Genomic DNA, 21057 nt, shown 5'->3' with positions numbered 1-21057 from the left:
GTGAGGGATAGTACTTAGCATGATGACCAGCCTAGTCCTGGGATGGGGCAAGCAAACAGGCACTTCTTCAATAGGTTGGGCTTACAAAGTTTGTCAACAACAGTGCCTCACCAGTGGGGATGGAGGTAGGGTTGGGTGCTGGCTCAGCATCAGTTGCCTCCTCCCTTGAAGGAGACAGTGCCAGGGCTGACTCCACAGCAAGAGGGATCTGACTAGAGGTCCTGGTGTCACAGGAGCGTAAAGCTCCTCTGCCAGACCACTTGGTTTCTCCCCTGGATGCAGCTCTCCAATCCCTTGATTACCGGCCTCTGCCTGGGCTCAGACACTTTTTGGGGTTCACCTCCCCTATCCTCCCAGGACCCTCCCCAGGGTTATCCAGCTTGAACTCCCTGAATTCCTCCCCTGTTTCCTCATAATCTGACCATCTCCATGACACTTCCAAGGACTATGTGTAAATTCTGGGTAAATGCAAATAATTAGAACAAGGAACTACTGTGTTACAGACTAGCAAGTGACAAAGGCTGGCACAATGTGGTCCACAAAACACCACCAAGGTCTCTACTGCCATCAGGCTCTTAAGGGGCAGTGGTAGCAGCATCTTTTCTGAGATAGTGTCAATGTCAACTGAGTACAGAAACTGCTAATCTCAACCAGTGCTTTTTTCTAAAAAAAATGTTTAGGGGTACTCTCACTTTCCTACTAATATTGAAATACTGTCCCTCAATGAAGCCAAACTTAGATTCACAAAATGTTTAGGGGTATGCATCCCTTCCAGAAAAAAAGCACTGATCTCATCTATGTTCTTTTTAAAAAATGATTAAATTTTCCATTTTAACAATCCAATAAAAACCACATTAAAACATTCCAAATTATCATACAATCAAAAAAGCTGAACAATCATGCCAAATTATATATATTTGGGTGACTTCCCATGCTCTGAAGTTCAGGGAGTGATGATCTAATATTGTACTGCATTCCTTAATTTGTCAAATAGTCCCAATAAACATTTCCTATGTTGATCTTTCATGATCTGAACTATGTTCTTATGAGGTCTGGACATTTATTACAACTAAAAAATGAAAGTACTTAAATGTGAATTAGTAAAAGCAGTCTTTCCAGAAAAAAAGAAAAAAGAAACCCTCCAGCAACAGAAGAAATGGGTAGAGAATGAGATGCAATAGTGCCAAAGCAAGTAATGCTTACTAAACTCAAAGCATGACTTCATGGTACTGCATGCCAGTTATGGAACAAAAAATAAAAGTGCAATTGCAGAGAAAAATGAAAAGTGTTAAAGGTACAAAGTATGAATATTTCTTGGAGGAACAAAGGGGAAGGGTAACTGTTTGACACACCATCACTCTCACAGCCAACCAATGGAAAGGGAAATGAGGCAATGTCAGCAGTTGGGCACCACAAAGGTTTAGTGGATGACAGGTTGAGACAGCTGAGGACAAGAAGTGGAATAGGAGGACAGAATATGCTGAAACAAATTACAGTTAGTTTGACTGACTGCAGATCATCATTTAACTTGAGCCTAGTTTGTTCAATAAACCATTGTTTAAATAAACCAGGATTTAATACTGGCTTAACATGACATGAGAAGCAGGCCAAAGAGCAGACAAGCTACTGGCCAATGTGGTTGCCAATTAGGGCACTATGTCTCTGTGCTAGATAACAATTTTAGTTACCCCCAAACGACTCAAATATGTTCCACTGAAAAATCAGTTATAAGTAAATGCCATTACCAGGAACAAATGAGTTCTTTTGTCAAGGAAACACAATTTAACACAACTAAACCAAGTGCTAGCTGAAGCCCAATTCTTGCTACTGGCTTGTAGTTCATGGGAGGTAAAACAGTTGTTCTCAAAAACGGTTTCAAAAGAAAGTCAAGCCATTAACAAAATAACAGGCTTAACAATATAGCAGTCCAAATAACAGGGAGAATGGAAATTGAAAATTGTTTTTTAAGAAGAACCTGTAATATCCACAGCCATGAATTATAGGTCTCTTCTAAGGACAGATAAAAATAAGCTCAAGGCAGTTAACTGGCCATATTTAGAGTATTCAGAGTCATGACAAACATCTGGCAATGATTCTTTCTGGAATTTTGTCTATTTTTTTCCTACTCAACCAACAAGGCACTGACTATCCTAACATCTTTTTGATTCTTATAGCACAGTATTTAAAGGGATTTGAAAGAGTTCATCCTCCCCCATTTTGCACATTTAAAGTGGTTAACACTTTCATAGCATACAGCTTCACGAAATAAAACAAATGCATTATGAAAGAATGACCAAAAGAAAAATCAGAATAAGGAAAAGATTGTCTCTGCCAAGGGGGAAAAAACAACAACCTTTTGAGTTAAGTCTATTTCCTTCTTTGGGAGCAGTATGGAATACTGGGCATTTGCCAGATGCTGTCCTAAAAACTGCTACATGCTACATGCGCATATTGTCAAAAGTAACTTCACAGCACAAACTCCTACAATGTGTTTACAAGTAGTCAGCTGATGAAATTATTTTAACATCTTTTTCTTTCCATCAGTCCTTCAAATCAACAAACCTTCTTTAGCCTAACTGGGGTTTTGTTTGTGTATTTATGCTTTTATATTTCCCTTTAGTTAGCAGCTGTTTTTTCCTGTATAACCACAGGAAATCACAGCCTTGTGTAAAAACTTCCAGATTACTTCCTGTATAGCTCAATAAACTTTCTGAGTTCCAAAAACAGTTCTTTATTTTAGACCTCAGAATGTAGTGAGTCATGGTCAACCATATACAGATTTTATTTTAAGTAAATCAAGACATTAAAATACTGATTTAGGACAACAAGAGCAAAGTGTGCCCATTTTTATACCATGCCTGTTGAAGTGGCACATAAACCACACATGATAAAATAATAGAATCTGACTTGTCTAACCCCAACTTAATGAAAGTTTGAAAGCAGGCCATTTTCACTTGTGGGATTCAGACCTTACATAGATAACTTATTGCAACAAGCCGGGAAAACTTAAAATGACTCAAATACCAAACAGTAATTTAAGAAATCTAAAGAAAAAGTATCAGACAATTATTTAAAAAATAGCTAAAGAGAATATTCTAATACTCAATAGCTTTCAAAAGAATTTAAGAATTATTTTTCCACTCTCTTCGTGCAACTGGAAGATGTGCTCTGCAACTGGCTACGTGCATTAACTAACTGCACCCTGATGGCATGTTAATATATTTTGTTAAGCAGTCACAGGATACTTAAGTCACCTCTGGAAAATCCCTTCTAGAAAATCCTCTCCCCTAGTTGTATGAAGGTGGATTACACTGAAATACTCAAAGGAACATACTTGGTTTTCTTTTAATCAGGGTCAGTGATGGTCACAGCATCAGTTAGTGCAGGAGGAGAATTCACACAAAACAGTTACAGAACACAAAATAAAGTACTCACTCTATTACAGTGCATCTGAAAGTGTGGGCAACTAGTCTGTATCAAGAAGTGGAAACATTATTTAGTATGATAGCCAATTCAAACAGCCTACACCAAATGACACATTTGGGAAGCTCCAGTTGTGGGAAAATATGATTACAAGAGACACACATTCAAGATAAAATCTGTACTTCTTTGGCAATAAAATTATATATCAAGCTACATTAGATTTTCTTTCAGAAACTTTAAGCAAGAACTTCATATCTGAATTATGCAAGAAAATTTCACCTAGCAATGTTCTGAAGCATTTATGACTAAAGGAATTGTACAACCATTTGTAATGAAATCGTATCCTACATTTATGAAGAAATACATTACCTAAAAGTATCAGGGGTAAACGGCATAAAGCATTTCCCCCACTAATTGCTTAATGATAATCTAGAATGATAATCTAGTTTTGCCTCTCTCCTCCAAGTGAAACTACAGAAAAGATTAATTTAGAACACTCCTAAACAGGTGCTTCAGAATTCTTGTTTTCTATCAATATGAGCACAGGCATGACTGGGGTGGGGGGTGGGAACAGAAAAGGCCAATTTGGCCCTAGCCAAGGTGTACATCAGCGGTAGACTCAAGACTATCCTGTTTATGTATTTCTTCCTCCAGGTTTCACAATATTTAGACATTTTGGCTGGGGGCACTTCTTATCAGTCAAAAATGGAAAAACCACTTCACTTCCCCCATTTGCTTCATATCATCCCTCCACCCCATTTAAGAACAGGGGCACTAACAATAAACTAGTCCTCCAAAAGAACAGGACACCTGCTTACATGGCCACATACAGACTATATAGGGAGGTAAATACATTTTTACCATGGTGGTTTAACATTGTTTTAAGTCCCATATGTAATGGGGTTTTAGTGAGAAAATAAATAAATTAAACCATGTGTTTGATTTGATCTTGAGATTCTTATATTTGTAACATTACATGTTGTTCCTATATGCCTCACCAGAATAGCTAAAGACCTTTTAACCTCATTAAGTGCATTTTCTATGATTCACTCCCTTTCTCAAATGAATCCCTTTTCCATGTTGCATACAGACAAAAATCCAAAGCTATACTGAAAGTTTTACCTCAATATCAAGTATCTCCACAGTGTTGTCCAAATGCTTTATCCTTATTTGTAGAGACCTCTCATGTGTTTTAGCAGGTGTTGAGGCTATAGCAGAGGAGAGGTTCTGTCCTGATTCCAGGGTGCTCACTCCAGAATTTTTCTGGACTCCCAAACGAGAACCTGGAGTCTGCAGCACTCTGTAAGTGCCTTCTATCTCGCCCATTTTCCACCATCAAGCAACAATCCAATGAACTAAGAGAGAAAAATACAAATAATTTATTTTAATAACTTTTAAAGTCAGTACACCATGATTTTAAAGTCAGTACACCATGAATTTGTGCAAAAATATAACAATTAGCTGTTGAAAGTTGCTCTACAGCTCTGTACACTCACTACCCACAACAAGATTTTGGGGGCAATTCCTCCTGTTCAGCATGCATGAGTGAGTAACGTAACAACTCCTCTGAACACTGAGATACAAAAATTAAGTTGGTACACATATTTAGGATAGAATTCTGAATTCCAAATCCAGCTCAAGGAAGACACAACACAATAACCTCCCATGAAGATTAAAACATCCAGATGAGAATTGGTGCACACATTCAGGACGTCACTCTGTATTTGGGGCTCAAACATCAAATCCATTTTCAAAGAAAGTTGTAAAATAGATTGAAATTCAATCTTTGAAGTAAGAATACTAGAATATGTTGCTTTACTAATTACTTGTTGAGGATTTGAAGTTGGCAAGAGCCTCAGAGTTATGTCATCCTTCTCACTACTTCATCTTGGGGCAAAACACAAAAAAGTTAAGTGGACTGTGCAAGATGGATTTGAAAGTGGAACCTTCCTAAACCTGTAGTCCACCCCTGGATTGAAGTAGGGGCAAAGTAAGGAATCGGGGAGATTCAACCTGTCCATAATCCAGGATTAATATGGGTGCCAGAATGATGCAGCAAGTGGGTACGTATAAAGAGGGAAAGACAGAAACAAAAAAATCTAAAACAGATAAAACCTTCCATTTTTAGTAGTGAGGCTGCATAGCAACTTGAATAAATATATGGAACTGTCAAAGCATGAAACATATTCATTACAGCATACTGCATTTTGTGTTAGCTTACGCCAGATAGTAGCATAACAAGTTAATTATGCCGTCTAAACAACTGGCCAATAACTCATGAATATGGCATATTATGAGTACTTCCAAACCTCCCTCCCAATGAAACTCCCATCTTCCAAGCTTAAGTCAATCAATATCACAAACCCATAACATTTGCAAAGATTGCTCTGGGTATAGCTTTCCAGAATTGAAAGCCAAATATAAGCTCTCTCAACTGTGGCAAGTTTGCTACTTCACAGACAAAATCTCTAATTCTGCTTAACTTAGAAGACCAGTAGCTTGCAACAGCCAAGTCAGGAATGCCAGTTTTAGTTGTCCATTCAGTATAACTGAAACAATAGAACAGTGAGTATATTGTAACCAATTAATGCAGTGTGAGTTCTGAAGCAAGCAGTAATATACACTAGGTTGATTCAGACATTGAGGTTTGTCCAGTCATAATTTCTGTGTTCAACTGTGAGCTATTTCTTGGTGCATGTGTAGAAAGGCACTTTCAGTAACTTATTTTTGTAAACCACTTAAAGGAAAAAAAATTTTACACTCAAGCGTCATATAAATTCTGTTAAACCAACCAACAAAAACATTTCCTTGCCTTTATTAGTTCCCATCTTTCAGAGCTTTACTGAGAGACATCCAACACTGTGCAAGCAGACTTCCGCTTATACAACAGGACTTCCTCTTCTCTTCCCCCCTGAAGTCTCCCAAGAGCCCCCCAAATCTGTTCCAGTTAATAAAACCCCCTAGAGCAGATTTTGGGGCTGAACTGGGGACTACCCATTAAGTTCGGGTATATCTTCTGGGAACACTCTAGAGCAGGTGGGGTCAGGGGTCTACAGGATGTGTGGGGAGAAGTAGGAAAATCCTATTGCACAATCAGGCAGGCTTCTTTGGATGTAATCCATTAAGTCCAGGTCTATCTTCTGGAAACAACAGACACATTTATTTATTTGGACAAGGGGATTGCAAATGGAGTTGTGATGGGTGAGCTTTAGTGTCTCTTTTTCAAACAAACGTATTTTTAGTATGTGTACTTAACTACTACCTGCCCTAAACCTCCTAAGAAAGAACAGGCTAACACAACATTCCAAATCAATAGCTAGAATAGAATCAAAGTACTTTAGCTAAAATAAACTGTTAGATATAAATAGCACGGCATGCTTGTAAATTTCCATCCTCAGAAAAGTTAAGTGTTAACTGTTGCTGCCCAAACCTCAGCAATAACTGATATAAACCTTTTTGTGCCTGCCTTGCATGAGACTTGGGGATAAGCAGCAGCACAAGAGGAGTACCCTAGATGGAAGATAACTTTTCAGGCATTGTATCAGAAATATGTGGCAAGACAGCAATTGTAAATGAAAATGCATTCTTTATCAACAACAGAAAGCCCAGAATGGTTTAAGAAAAATATTAATCCTCATACCCTCCATTGGGGGGGACGGGACGGACACAATTGTTGCAAAACATTATCAAACACAAAAAGTTATCAAAGGATACTGCAACAAATACTGTATACAGAATCTACTATTCCCCCAAGCCTACAAGAAAAATCCATGTGTGCCGCTGATACAGCTGCAAATGCAAATTTGGACATACATAAGCTTTACCACAGCAGTGCTACCTAACTGAAATCCCAATTATACAAATGATGAAAGACTCCAGCTAAAAAGCAAAGCAAACCCACTCAATGGATGGAACAACACTAACTCCCCAATCCATAACCTTGAGGGGGTTAGAACTTCACAGAGATGCCTTCCTACCAGCAAAGGGCTTCACTAGTCAGCGAGAAACCTCCTCCACAGAGGCTTCTGGCGCACCTGCTGAAAGCTCTGTGGGTGTAGTTCTACTGCTGGCAGTGTTCCTGCTGGCAGTAGCTGGCAATAGGCTCTGAAATGGGGCAGAGGTGGCCTTGGATCAACTGCATGAAGTCTACTACAATATAACTAAATGTCTACAAGAGATATAATTTACTAGACTAAAATAACTTGGCAGAAAGGGGATTTCCAAGTACAGTGGTACCTCGGGTTAAATACTTAATTCGTTCCAGAGGTCCGTACTTAACCTGAAACTGTTCTTAACCTGAAGCACCACTTTAGCTAATGGGGCCTCCTGCAGCCACCACGCCGCCGGAGTACGATTTCTGTTCTCATCCTGAAGCAAAGTTCTTAACCCTAGGTGCTATTTGTGGGTTAGTGGAGTCTGTAACCTGAAGCGTATGTAACCTGAAGTGTATGTAACCCGAGGTACCACTGTATCAGGCCATTTTGAGACACTTACAAGCCATACAGAGTATTGATCCAAACAGAATATTGACAAGATATTCAAAACAGCAAAACAGGAACTGGATCAGTACACCTATCATCTTATACTATTAGATATTTATTTTTGCAATATTTTCCTTTTAATTCCATTTTCACACTATGAAACTAGATGCCAGAGAAGCTGCAGTCTGAACAATCCTTTCAGGAAGTTTCACATATTGCAGATTTTCAGGAAGACATCTCCATATAGCTAAGACTTAACTCTGAAATTCACATGTAGAGAATCTAGTTAGTATAATGATTGCACATGTAAGTATTTATCATTGTGCGTCTGCACACTGGCCATAGCTGCAGTATAAATAATGGCGCACACAGCAAGGTACCAGGAGGTTTCATGGGGAAGCTTGTACCAAGCCTGTAGGGTGGGGTCTACGAGCATTATTTTTTTTGCAAAACTCCAAAGCATAAAGCACGTAGGCTCCTCATTAGAGCTAAACGCTATCAAAGGCTGGGTTGCATAAATAATTAGAAACAACTATGTGAGCATATGGCCACCTAATTACCGTCCTTTGAAAGTAGTGTGTAAGTAAGTACTCTACAAGCCTTCTAGAAGTGGAGGGGGGGAGGAACCCTCAAGTATGCCCTTTGAAACCAACGTCTTGGAAAAACTGACGTTATTTGCACCAAATCAACCATAATGAGAGCAGCATGCGCCAGGTGGTGTTAAAAAAAACGCGATCGGGGGGAAGAGCCGCGTCTCATATTTAGGAACAGAGCTCGCATTGGGAAGGGAAGGCAACAAGAAGTTCTAAAAGCATGCTGAACTGCAACACTTAAGGATGCCCCCCTGCATATCTCAGAATTGCACAGCCCACTTGTAACACACCAGGTTTAAGTCGGGCGAAGCAACCGGACAGCAGCCGCCGAAAACCGTTCCTTCAACGCCTCTCGGAAAGGGACTCTGCGCTGCTCGTCCTGCCCTGCCGCGCCCCGCGGGGGATGAGGGACGCGGCCGTGTTGCTCTCCCGAGCAAAGGTCGTGTTTTCTGCCGCTGAATTCACGCCCCTCCCGCCCCCGACGGACTGACCTCCCCCTACCCCGCAGCTTCCGAGTCCCCTCGGGCCACGAAGCCGCCGAGAGAGGCTGGCGGCGGCAAACCGAAGCGGGAAAAGGGGGCTGCTGAGGTAGCGCCCCCCCCCCACTCCAAGCAACTCCGAGGGAGGGTTGGAGGAGCCCAGCACCGACTTCGACGGCTCCCGGGCGAGGAATGCGCCCTTCCCTAGCTCGCCTCTTCTCCTCCCTTCCCCGCAGCCCCGCTCTCACCTCAGACCGTCATCTCAGTCGACGACCGCACCGCGAGACGCAGCCGCCTCAGCTGCGCGCCCACTTCCCCGCTCTCGCGCGCCTCCTCGGCTTCCCTCCGCCCCCCCCCATCCTCCCCTCAGGAGGCCGGCGCCATCGCCGCCACCCCCTCGCGCCAGAAGCGCCTCTCTCATTGGCTGCCGCGGAGTTCCTCAGGCAGGGCTCCAACGGCTCTCTTCCGCGAGCCCCGAGTCAGCAGCCTCGGCGGTGGGCGGGACCTGCTTACTGGGCGGGGCTCTTCACTCCCGGCTACGGGTGGCTCGAAGGAAGAAAAGCGAGCGAGGCGCGGCGACGGAGTTAACAGCCTTTACCGGAGGCTATTAAACTGCCACAGGCGCCACCATAATAAGGGCACTGAGGAGTAATGGGACCAAGCGAAGGACCTCTCTCCTGACTGCCTCGGTCAGAGGCTGCCCCATAACCGCCTCCGCGCTCGACCCCACCGGAGCTCTTCTCCGGCCCAACTGCCATTTCTGTCTCCGCAACCACACCTCGCTCGTCAGTGCGAAGCTGGATCGGGTTGAACCGGTGAAAGCGACGAGATTTTCCTGCCAAGCTTCTTTACGTGTAAGGGAAAGTCACGGCAGCCACTCCCCAGATGCCTGCAGCTCTTGGGGATGTGGGGGGTGGGGGAGAATGAGGTGTGGAGTAAAACAAAAGTAAACTAAAAAAAAAATCAGACACGACGCCTCTCCTCGCAGCTGAGGCAAAACAAAACAAATAAAATTCGGGGGATCTCAAACGTGTTTGTTGTAATGCGTGGCCCACCCATACGTTCAGAAACTTGAGAAGGCAAACGTATGTGAAGTTGCGCTTTTGTCTTTCACAAATGCACACTCAAAGCCGAAGAGAAGTTGAAAAGCATTGGCAGTTTTTATATAGTGTCAGTAGAGTTTTACATGCAACTTGCGGGAGGAATACAAAAACCGCTTTAAATTAAAATCGTGAACGTCATCGGAAATAATTGCCTTCCTTGATTAGATCAAGCAGGGTATGATGATCCTTTTACCCAGTTTTCTTTCTCAGTATTTACAGGTGGTATAATGCTCCTGTAAATGGAAAATGCAAGGACCTTTCTGCACAATTATTTCATATTAAAAACGTGTTTGACATGGGACAAATGACAGCATGGATCAGCCCTTCAATTTAGTTGTAGAGGAAGATTAAGAGGAGGAGTTTGTGGAACAAGTGGGTTTACAGGAGCCTAGCTTTGTAGTTTGATCCTAGGTAATGCATCAACCCATACCTAACTGATAAGCAAGGGAAAATAATACTTATCATTCAAAATAATGTGGAACATTCTTCCTGTTGTGGATGACTATCCCTTTCCCCTAAGTGTCTCTGACAACGTGTTTCCATAATCCTATTGCATAAGCAATATGTACTTTTCAAGGGTGGTGGCTTGATAAATTTATTTAAAGCTTGCTCTATATGTTCCTGATAGTGCTAAAGAGTTATTATCATGTTTTGAAGAGTGTTGCTCAATGTGTGTTGGGGAAGAAGGGACAGAAATCCCAGATCTAATGAAACAAGTGTGTGTTGTACTATTTTTGTTCCTTTTCTGAAGAGGTACAATGATGAGCATTTTATCCAAACACTTAATATACAAAAATCCATTAAAAGCTGGGCTCTTTTTTAAATCAGAGAAAAAACTTGGTGACCCATATTTACATATATAAATGGAAACAATCAGGTTCTATCAACACACTTCAGATATGATGGCAAGATTGCCATCTTTCACATGTATTATGTATGATTAAGAACACAATAATAAGTCCAGACCAAATAAGTTTGCAATTCAAATTATTCTTACAAGTGTATCTTATTTTAATTGTTAATTAGCCAGTAGGCACCCAAAAGCTTATATAAACCAATGCATGATGTTAACTTTTAGAGGCGTCTATCAGATCTTTAGGGCAGGTGTCCTCCATATATTTTAGTCTATAACATCTATCTTCCCTGACTTGGCTGTGGGAGATGAGGCCAGTGGAAGTTATAGTCCACAGCATCTGGAATGCACCATTCTGGTACCAGTGGGTTAGGGTGCCAAAAAGACAGTGAACAACTTCTGAAACAATAGATGGCTTTGTTTAGAGGTTTTGTCTTCTGCCAGTTTTGACACACAACATAAAAGGACTGCTGAATCAAATCAAAGACCTGTCTAGTACAGCATGCTGTTTCCCACACTGGCCAACAAGATGCCTACAGGTAGCGCACAAGCAGGACATGAATAGCCCTCTAATTCTCTTGTTCTCATACAACTGGTATTTATAGCATGTGGTATCTAAACTTAGAGGAGATTGCTTATAGCTATCTATATAGAACCATTACTACTATATCCACTGTCAGTGAGCCTTTCTTTGCCCATTTACAGGTACGGTTTGAATCCAAACTGCATCTGCAGATGGACTGCAAAAAGGCTTGCTGAAATTACTGATCAGCTGTTCAACGGTTACAGGGAGTCCTTTTGAATTATGAATTTTTGACAAGAGTTCTAGTCAAAGCCTTTTGAAAGTCCAAGTATATAATTTTTACCAAATTTCCCCTCGCCACATGCTTGTGAAGACTTTCAAAGAGCTCTAAAAGGATAGTGAGTCAGAGCTTTGTAGAAGCCATGCCATGTTGATTCTACAGCAAGTCTTACTATTAAGTATGATCAATGATTTTATCTTTAACAAATGTTCAGCTAATGGGCCTGTAACTTCATAGAACCAACCTCTTTTAAACACTGGTGCCACATAGATTCCTTTCAGTTCTCTGACGGATGCCAAGCTTTGGGGCGAGTTACAGATTTTTGTTAGAAGATTGACATTTTAATCCTTCAGTCTTTTTAGAATGCTCAGGTGGATTCCATCAAGATCCAGTGATTCGTTTTCATTCAAGGATCATAGGAGTTTGGTGGTTGCAGCAGATGGGATAATCCAGACTCACCCGTATATCATTACAGCTTCCATTTTTTAAAACAACAACAACCCTAAACTATCTAAACCTTTAACTTACAATAGAGTAAGGGAAAACATGCAAGCTCTGTTCTCTCCAATTGCTGAGTAAGACAATCTCACCTTAGCTCCCAGTGTCATTGCTAATGAATGTTAAAACACCAAGGTGATTAAAACACTAAGGTGACATTTATTTTTAATTATTTTCCTTGCCCATAATGAATTATAATTCTAGTATCAATTTAAGTGCTTGCTCCCACCTCCCACATCAAATAAACGAGACTCTCTTGCCTGGCTTTGTGTCTGCATTTCCTGACTGATACAGCAGCTAATGTAGTAAACCTTCTTAAGTGTCAAGGTCACTGTCTAGGGCAGGCCTGCATAGCTTGGGACACACCTAGCCAAATGCAGCCTATTTGATATGTACTGTGGCCTGCCAGGTTTGATAATGTCCCCTGTTTTTGCAGTAGCATACTTTTTCAGGCCCCTGGTGGGTCACAGTACATAAATTTAATGAGCTGTATTCAGCTTGGTGGGTCAACAAATAATGTAGTGGGCCAAGTTTAATTTTACTTCAGTTTGTATTATGAGTTTAGTATCGTTCCTTTTAAAACTGAAGTTTAGGATCTAAATTGTATTAGTGGGTGGAAAGACAACAGCCAACCATTAGAAAGTGAGGGAGGAACATGAACATTTGAGAGAAGCAGAATTCCTTAGAAGTGCTAACACCCTGTCATTTGTGCTGTTTGAGAGAGACTGCCCTTTGGCCTTCTGCCCACATGAACCAATGTAGTTTTCTGAACTTAAAAGAGTATAATCAAAAATTACTGAGGTTTATGTTACTTGCACTCAAAATGTCCAATTTAGCATTTTCTAAGGACCCATGTGCAGATGGTCCTACTTGTGGTGAAAGCTTCCTCTCCCCATCACAGCAGCTCTTATGTTCTTGATGAATGGCCAAGAACAAAAGTCTAAATTTTGCACACCACGTGGCCCACCACCACATGGTCCACACTAAGGAAGGGTGTGGAGGTATTTAAAGCAACACCCTTGTGTGTCTCTGTCTGTCTGTCTGTTTGTCTAGCATGAGAGGAAAAGAAAGATTTATGCCTGAATTTGCTCAGTCTGTCTGTGACTTGAGGACTTCTTGATGCAGGGCACAGAGAATGAACTAAGGACCTATGGCATCCACACAACTGTGCTACTAACCACAACAGCCTTCCATGGCAAAGATGCAATTAGCTAAAGTGGCAAGTGTTCACTCTGTATACAAGAAGCATCAGTGCCTGCAGTGGTTCTCTGTAGTTCTCAAGATGCCATGGGGCAATGCCTGCCAGCATTTGAATAATTTGCTTATCAAGAAGTGCCACTCTCTCTTGTGTGAGGCAGGGGCTTGATGCCTGTACTCTCAGCTTGATGTTGGGATGTCTTCTGTCCTTTTTCAGTTTGCTTTGACCTGAAAGAGAAATAAAGAGAAATATTAGAACCTGGGATCATTCAATGAAGCTGAATAATGGGAGATTAAGGACAGACAAGAGGAAGCATTTTTCTGCACTGTGTATTTTCTTAAAAAAACAACAGTGGAATTATCTACTGCAAGATATAATAATGGCAATCCACTTTGATGGCTTTAGACAAATTCATAGAGGAAAAGGCTATCAGTGATTTGTAGCATGAACCAACTCCTGCACACCCTAGTGGCACAGCCAGTCTTACTAGCTTAGGCTACCCCATTTCAGACGAGCTTTCAAATAAATGAATGGAAAATTTGTAGAAACTTCTGTAAACTTGTTGTTCCATTAGTCAGGGAGAAGTTTGCACAAGCAGAGCTGGGCAGGTCAAATTACTGAAGCTTGAATAACTAACATTTTTGCAGGGCACCAGCAGCCACTGGTTTTGAAAAACAAGAAATATGTCTATTCTAAAAACAAGTTCCCATTCTTTGGAGCAGGGATGGGAAGCTCACAGGCTGTACCCTTGCTCCTCAGATATTTCTATAGCTTAACCCCACATTGGCCTTTTAATAAAAACAAACACTGAAATCTATTTCTTGCCTATTCCTCATCCACACAGTCCTTGCTAGCTGATTTCGTCTCTGAATCAGGCACATCTTCCATTTAAAAAGGTTCTATCCTTTCTGTCTCTTGGGTGCCACCATTGATGTCACCTTCCACCATGAACACCCAATATCTCCCCCACTAGTCTTTCTTAAGGGAAGGGCTAGCAACAGAGAATGGGCTGGGTGGGTACCACTGTTGGAAGCTGTTGGAAGCCCCTTACAGCAGTGGTGGCCAGCAACTTTCCCACAATGAGAAGAGCTATGTCTATTACATGGTGATGGACCATGGGGAAGTACAGTGGTACCTCGGGTTACATATGCTTCAGGTTACAGACTCCGCTAACCCAGAAATAGTACCTCGGGTTAAGAACTTTGCTTCAGGATGAGAACAGAAACTGTGCTCTGGTGGTGCGGCGGCAGCAGGAGGCCCCATTAGCTAAAGTGGTTCTTCAGGTTAAGAACAGTTTCAGGTTAAGAACGGCCCTCCAGAACGAATTAAGTACTTAACCCGAGATACCACTGTATAGGGAGGCTAGAGAAAGGGAGACAGGCTGGCCAGCCCCGCAAAAAAGGTTCCCCACACTTGTCACAATGACTCTCCAATCCATTATTACATCCCTTGCAACTTATTTCATACTAGACCAAAGCAAAGGCTAAAATAAGGCTATTTTTACACAAGCTTGTAAAGAGTAGGATGGGAGCAGTTGAAAGCATCAGTGAGAAAATTAAGCAAATGCATAAATAAGAAGCTAGCACTGTAAATGGAAGGGGTTTGGGAAGACTACAAGAAATGAAGGAACAAATTTAATTTTTAAAGATGAAAGAGATAGAAAACCCCCTATATCATATACATACATTATATTATAGTTAACTGTAAATATAGCTTGTCCTCTAAGCCTTTACTGTGCAAGTTAGCAACAGGGCTCATGTAAGAAGTTATTTTGAATTGTATTGTGTAGATACCAACAAGCACTACCTACTTTTATTCAATGCCTCAAAAAGTATATGTATTTTATAGCAGCACATAATTATTTTCTTTTTAATCCTTTAAATACTGGGAGCATATTTAGTTATATTGTTGATAAAATAACTATTATTGCAAACTAATTGATTTTAATTGTACTTACTGGTGATAAAACAGGTTTATTGTTTTAGCTAGCTCTTATAAGAAAAACGTCATTCTGCAAACATACTGCACTAAGCACAGATATATGTTCAAATGCATACATGCTCTGCAACTTCTCTTTCATCAATTTTGAAGTTCAAATGCCTTGTTACTTCCTAAAGAATAAGCTTACAGAATATGAAGCAAAGAAAACAAGGCAGAAATACCCACTGAAGGTGATCAAAACAAAGCTAGCAAATAATGTATAAACAACCCTTGTTCAAAAGGAATAGACCAAACAGAAAGGGAGGAGGAGGAGCATTATATGTAAAGGATGTGTATATTGTGAAGAGATCCATGACCTGGAGCATGGAAAGCAAATTGATAGTAAATGGGTAAAACTTTTAGGAGAAGAAAACAGCAGTGACCTTACTGTGGGTGTATGCTATAGATAGGCCTCCAAGCCAGAGTGAAAACTTCAGTGATGCAGATTACCAAACATTCAAAAAGGAGAAATATAGTAGTCATGGGAGATTTCAACTACCCTGATATCTGCTGGAACTCAAACTCTGCCAATAATGTAAGGGCCAACAAATTCCATTATTATTATTATTATTATTATTATTATTATTATTTGTACACCGCCCTTCATCTGCAGATCTCTGACAATTTCATTTCCCAGAAGGTGGAAGAAACAACCAGGGGATCATCTATCTTGAACCTGGTCCTCACCAAAAGGGAGGAACTGATGAAGTGGAAGTACTGGGAACCTTGGGAGTAAGTGATTGTATCCTTTTATGTTTCATGGTACACAAGCAAAGGAAAACTGAGTGTAGTCAGACATGCACTCTGGACTTCAAGAAGGTTGATTTCCAAAAGCTTAAGGAACTACTGGGTGAGATCCCATGGTCAGAAATTATCAAAGAGAAGGAAGTCCAAGATGGTTGGGAGTTTTTTAAAGATGAAATATTGAAGGCACAAATGTAGACAATTTCAACAATAAATAAAAGTGGGATGCATCTAAAGAGCTGAGATTTAAGAATGGCATGTATAAGAAATGTAAGAAAGAGGAAATCAGTAAGGAAGAGTATACATGAGTAGCCAACAGTTGCAGAGTGAAGGTCAAGTGAGCCAAAGCTCACAATGAGCTCAGGCTTGCAAGAGGTTGTTCAGCTATGTTAGGAGCAAGAGGAGGAACAAGCAAGTATGTAGTAGGTTCTCTGCGTGGAGAAAACTGAGAAAAAAACTTTGTGATAACAGAATAAATGATGCAAAAAGGAAGCTGCAGCCAAGATAGGAAAAGAGGTGGTAAAGGAAAACCTAGCTACTTTAAATGAATTCACATCTCTAGGGCCTGATGAATTGCACCCAGGGATATTAAAGGAACTTGTGAATGCAACTTCGGAGCCCCTGTCTATAATCTTTGAGATTTTTTGGCGAACAGGTGAGGTCCCTGTGTCTATTCTGTGACGCTCATCCAACGAAGTGTGATATGTTGCTCATGTGAATGGGGGACGTTGCAAACCAAATCTTTTTAAAATGTGATGATGTATCGCCCTCTTGTGGGAATGATTCCTGATTGCAGAGGAATAAAACAGTATTTCACATTTACTCAGTCCCACTCTGCTCAATGAAGTTTCCTCCCAAGTCCTACATACTGTACATGTGTACAGCTAAATTTGAGTTCTGGCACCAGTGTAAATTATCTATATTAGTTGGCATCCGGCTGTCTCAGGAGATAATGGAGGAGTGCACCTTTGAGGGGTGAAGTTAAACTGTTGGAGAGCTACAGCGCTGGCTGTGGCTGTAGAGCTCAGTATGGGACATGTGTTTTGTTTCAACTGGGGCAGAAGAAAGTGTCCAGTTGTGCTGCTGCTGCTGCTGCTGTTTCAACTCTTATCCACTGTTCATATTCAGAGCTTGCACCATGGTGTGGGAGAACAAATCCAAAGTGGAAACTTCCAATTTTAAATCAAATTGTTGCATGCTAGCTATATATATTCAAATATTTGCTTCATCAATTTACTTGGGCTCCCAAACTTGAAGCAGTAAATACAATGTAAGTTGTTTTTTTCTTATTGTTTTATCTCAAAACACTTGCCTTTTGCCTTCATTTTGTCCTGCTTACATTCTTATCTGCACGCAGCACACTGGCTCCAAGTTCAAATATATTAAATTGGCACAAAATTGTGCGAGTTTTATTAGAATGTATTAGAACGTAAGCATAAGCTTATGTGACCTTGAATGCAGTTAGTACCGCTAAACATATATATATATATATATATATATATATAACCAGATTGGAGAGGAAGGCAGATCCTCCAGCTGAATCTGAATTATTTGTATCCATTGTTCGAAGTACAAGCTACCAATGAGTTCAGCTACTACTGCATCATTGGGTTGTACATAGGACACTGTTCAGCATACAAATATCAAAATTTCCAGAGAGAGAACTTACCTTTCTGTTGGAATGTGAAATGCACCAATACCTCAATAGGTTCTCTCCTGGCTCATTCCCTGCCTTGCTCCATTGCATTAGAGCATGGTTAAGGAGATAATGAGAAAACTGGTCAATGTGTGAAAAATGAGCTCCTTGAAGCAGAAATACTGGGCAGAGCAGCAAACCTCAGCAATCTAGATTCACTTCATCTCTCATCACTGTAGCTGGATGGCATCGTACCAAATGTACCCTTATGAATAGCTGTGTGGCACGTATATTTCCTAAACTTTCTGCTTGCACAAAGAGGAAATGTACCATACCAGTGGCAGTGACAAGAGTTGGGGCCTCATATGAACATAAACTCCCTAGGTGTCATGCATAATCATTTCAACAGCATGATTATTTCACCAGGAGCTTAGTCATACATTTATTTTGATCCCTCAGATTTCTACAACACCAGAAAAGTCCAGAAGCAAATTTACTGTTGCACGATAGGGTGCTTTTGCACAGTAATTGGGATTTTTTTTTTAAAGAACAAGGTTCACACACCACTGAGTGCAACCTCTGTTGTTCTTAACTGGCATAAGATAATCAGCTAAATAGAAGGCAGAGACAAACAGAAAAGGGAATGCCTATTTTTATGAATGTAAAAGACTGAAGTTGCTTCTCATACACAAATATTTGTTGGTGTGGACAACTCCTGTCTCATTTTACTGGGGTGGAAACTGGTTTAATAGCCAAGTGCTCAAATGTGGACAAGTCCATTCTCTCAGTTGAGTATAGGATTGTGGCCATAAGCAATTATTTACCCAACGACAGGAAAAAAAGATTCCACTGCTAAATTGCTTCCCCCTGTGACTATTGTTCAAGCTCTAAAGAAAAGCCTGGAGCGAGTTTTTCCATTACTGAAAGGCTGGTAAATTTTTAAAAGGTTACCTCATCTGTAGCTAGATTAAACTAAACAAACTTTTAATCAACTAAAGAGAAACATGTTTAAGCAAGGAGTCTCTCTAAACATTCTCTTTTCGCTCATTTGGTATAAGGGTCATGGAAAGAAAGAAAATTCAATACTACAAAATGTAGGTAGGATTACCAACATTTAACTGTGAGGTTTAACATTCTGCTCCAATAATCCAGGTTTAAAAACATAATGCAGACTTTCACCCCTTTTGTTGATTCAGTATATGGTTGGTAATTGCAGAGCTATTACTGTGGTTTATTTTAGATATCAACATTTCTGCAATGCTCAGCGTTCTCTGCTGTTTGATATAACAATCTATGAAGAAGTAATAAACATGTATATGTGATAATGTAATTGTTGAACTAAAGTTCATGAATCAGTTTTGAAGTTTTTTGCAAAAACCCTATGCTTCTTATATATCATATATTTAATTTATTCAGACTGCATTTTAGTGTATTTTATTTGGGATTAAGCCCCACATATACTGGGGCATACTTTTCAGGAAGCAGATACAGGATTGCCCTATAATTATTTTCTACAGTTTTTAATTTAGTCATGAGATTCTGTACAATCGGAGTTCACTGAAATTCACAGCTTTGCCAATTCCCTCCCCCAACTTTTGATAATTAAAAAATATTAAATTAGAAACTAAACACTTTTCAGATGAGATACTAAAAATTATAAATCCTCATAATTTTTGGTCAGGGTGCTTGAACAAGAACAGATCTTTGAGGCAGGAAGATATAAAGGAACACTGATCAATGAACCACCTTCAGGATCAGAAATATTGGTCATATCAGCTACAGTTTAAACGCTCTGAAAAACTTGTTTTTCATTTGTGTTCCTTTAAGTCTCAAGCATCACAAAACATGCACCCTTTAATGTTCATGGGCTGCCTGCTTAGGCAGATCTCCAGGTCCAGGCAAGGTAATTGAGAAAGGCTCCCATTATTTGCCATTTTAAGTTTGTCCTTGATACCTCCAGTGAAAGCAACCTCCTTTATTTACTGCTAAAATGAGAGAGTGAGAGGGCTTGACTGCAGTAAAGGCAGGATGGGGAATCTGATTTGGCCGGTGGACCAGATCCTTATCCAAATTTGATGTCAATATCCTGATGTCACAATTCTATTTTCTGCTGCTGTTGATTGCACCTTTGCTTCCTGCCTTTCAGTATTTTAAGCCAATGGGTGAAGCTGGAGCGCCTGACAAGGACTCATAGCAGCTTACAGATAAAAATAATACATTCTGCTTGTCAGATACATTACTGTATTGTGTAGCCAGATTTGGGCCTTCTACCACCACTTGCGAAAAAGCATACAAATACAACATAAAATACTGCAGCAGAGGGCCCAATCAACTTACGGTACAGTTGGGCCCCCAAATTCCTGTTGGCATCCCTGCAAATACTGATCACACTACAGTGGTACCTCGGGTTACATACGCTTCAGGTTACAGACTCCGCTAATCCAGAAATAGTGCTTCACGTTAAGAACTCTGCTTCAGGATGAGAAGAGAAATCGTGCTCCAGCGGCACGGCAGCAGCAGGAGGCCCCATTAGCTAAAGTGGTACTTCAGGTTAAGAACAGTTTCAGGTTAAGTACTGACTTCCGGAACAAATTACTGTATTTTTCGCCTTATAGGACGCACTTTTTCCCCTCCAAAAATGAAGGGGAAATGTGTGTGCGTCCTATGTGGCGAATGCAGGCTTTCGCTGAAGCCTGGAGAGCAAGAGGGGTCTGTGCCCACCGACCCCTCTCGCTCTCCAGGCTTCAGGAAGCTACCCCCCTGCCTTGGGAGCCTGCGGGAGTTCCCACCGGGCTCCCAAGGCTTGCGGACAGCAGCCTGCAGCCCGAAACCCAGAGAGCGCACCCCGGGCTTCGGGCAGCTCTCCGCAAGCCTTGGGAGCCCGGTGGGAACTTCCCGCAGGGCTCACAAGGCTTGCAGATAGCAGCCTGTTCTGGGGGCTGGGGTCAGGGGAAGCTCGGGCTTTCCCCGCCCCAACCCCGCGCCTGGAGGGGGAAATAATTTTTTTTCTTTATTCCTCCCCCCCAAAAAACTAGGTGCGCCCTATGGGCCGGTGCGCCCTATAGGGCGAAAAATACGGTAAGTACTTAACCTGAGGTACCACTGTATTCTGAACATAAATGGACCTTGGAATCTAGCAAGCTGTTATTTCACCAAATGCAAACATTTTAAATAGAACTGTGTCTTCTCAACTTCTCTTGTGAACCCAAGAGCCTGTTGGATCAGTCCAAGGGCCCATCTAGTCCAGTTCTAACTGTGGCAAACCC

The 21057-nt window shown here is 41.0% G+C and overlaps 1 protein-coding gene and 1 long non-coding RNA gene across 8 annotated transcripts in view; one reads left to right on the top strand and one right to left on the bottom strand.

Moving 5' to 3' along the window:
* FARP2 (FERM, ARH/RhoGEF and pleckstrin domain protein 2) overlaps positions 1-9343 on the bottom strand; it is a 63189-nt gene extending 53846 nt beyond the window's left edge. For 3 of the 7 annotated variants that reach the window (XR_013986694.1, XM_081006603.1, XM_081006604.1), the window contains exons 1-2: positions 9225-9343; positions 4546-4778 (exon numbers count right to left, since the gene is read on the bottom strand). Coding sequence is in view for 5 of the 7 variants with exons in the window: in XM_081006603.1 (XP_080862729.1) it covers positions 4546-4749 (204 nt within the window). In the remaining 2 variants the exon portion in view is untranslated. Of the gene's footprint in view, positions 1-4545; positions 4779-8787; positions 8924-9224 lie in introns of those variants that run through there. The other 4 variants (XR_013986695.1, XM_081006600.1, XM_081006602.1 and 1 more) reach the window with 2 other exon arrangements.
* Positions 9344-9455: 112 nt separating this feature from the next.
* Positions 9456-21057, top strand: part of LOC308477762 — a 16820-nt gene continuing 5218 nt past the window's right edge. The window contains exons 1-2 of the long non-coding RNA XR_013986698.1: positions 9456-9830; positions 16052-16153. This is a non-coding gene — a long non-coding RNA (uncharacterized lncRNA). The remainder of the gene's footprint in view (positions 9831-16051; positions 16154-21057) is intronic.

This window comes from Podarcis pityusensis (genome assembly GCF_964106645.2).
Source record: "Podarcis pityusensis genome assembly, chromosome: 5".
Classification (NCBI taxonomy): domain Eukaryota; kingdom Metazoa; phylum Chordata; class Lepidosauria; order Squamata; family Lacertidae; genus Podarcis; species Podarcis pityusensis.
The sequence above is the reverse complement of the archived record's forward strand: the minus strand, read 5'-3'. Positions and strand labels throughout refer to the sequence as shown.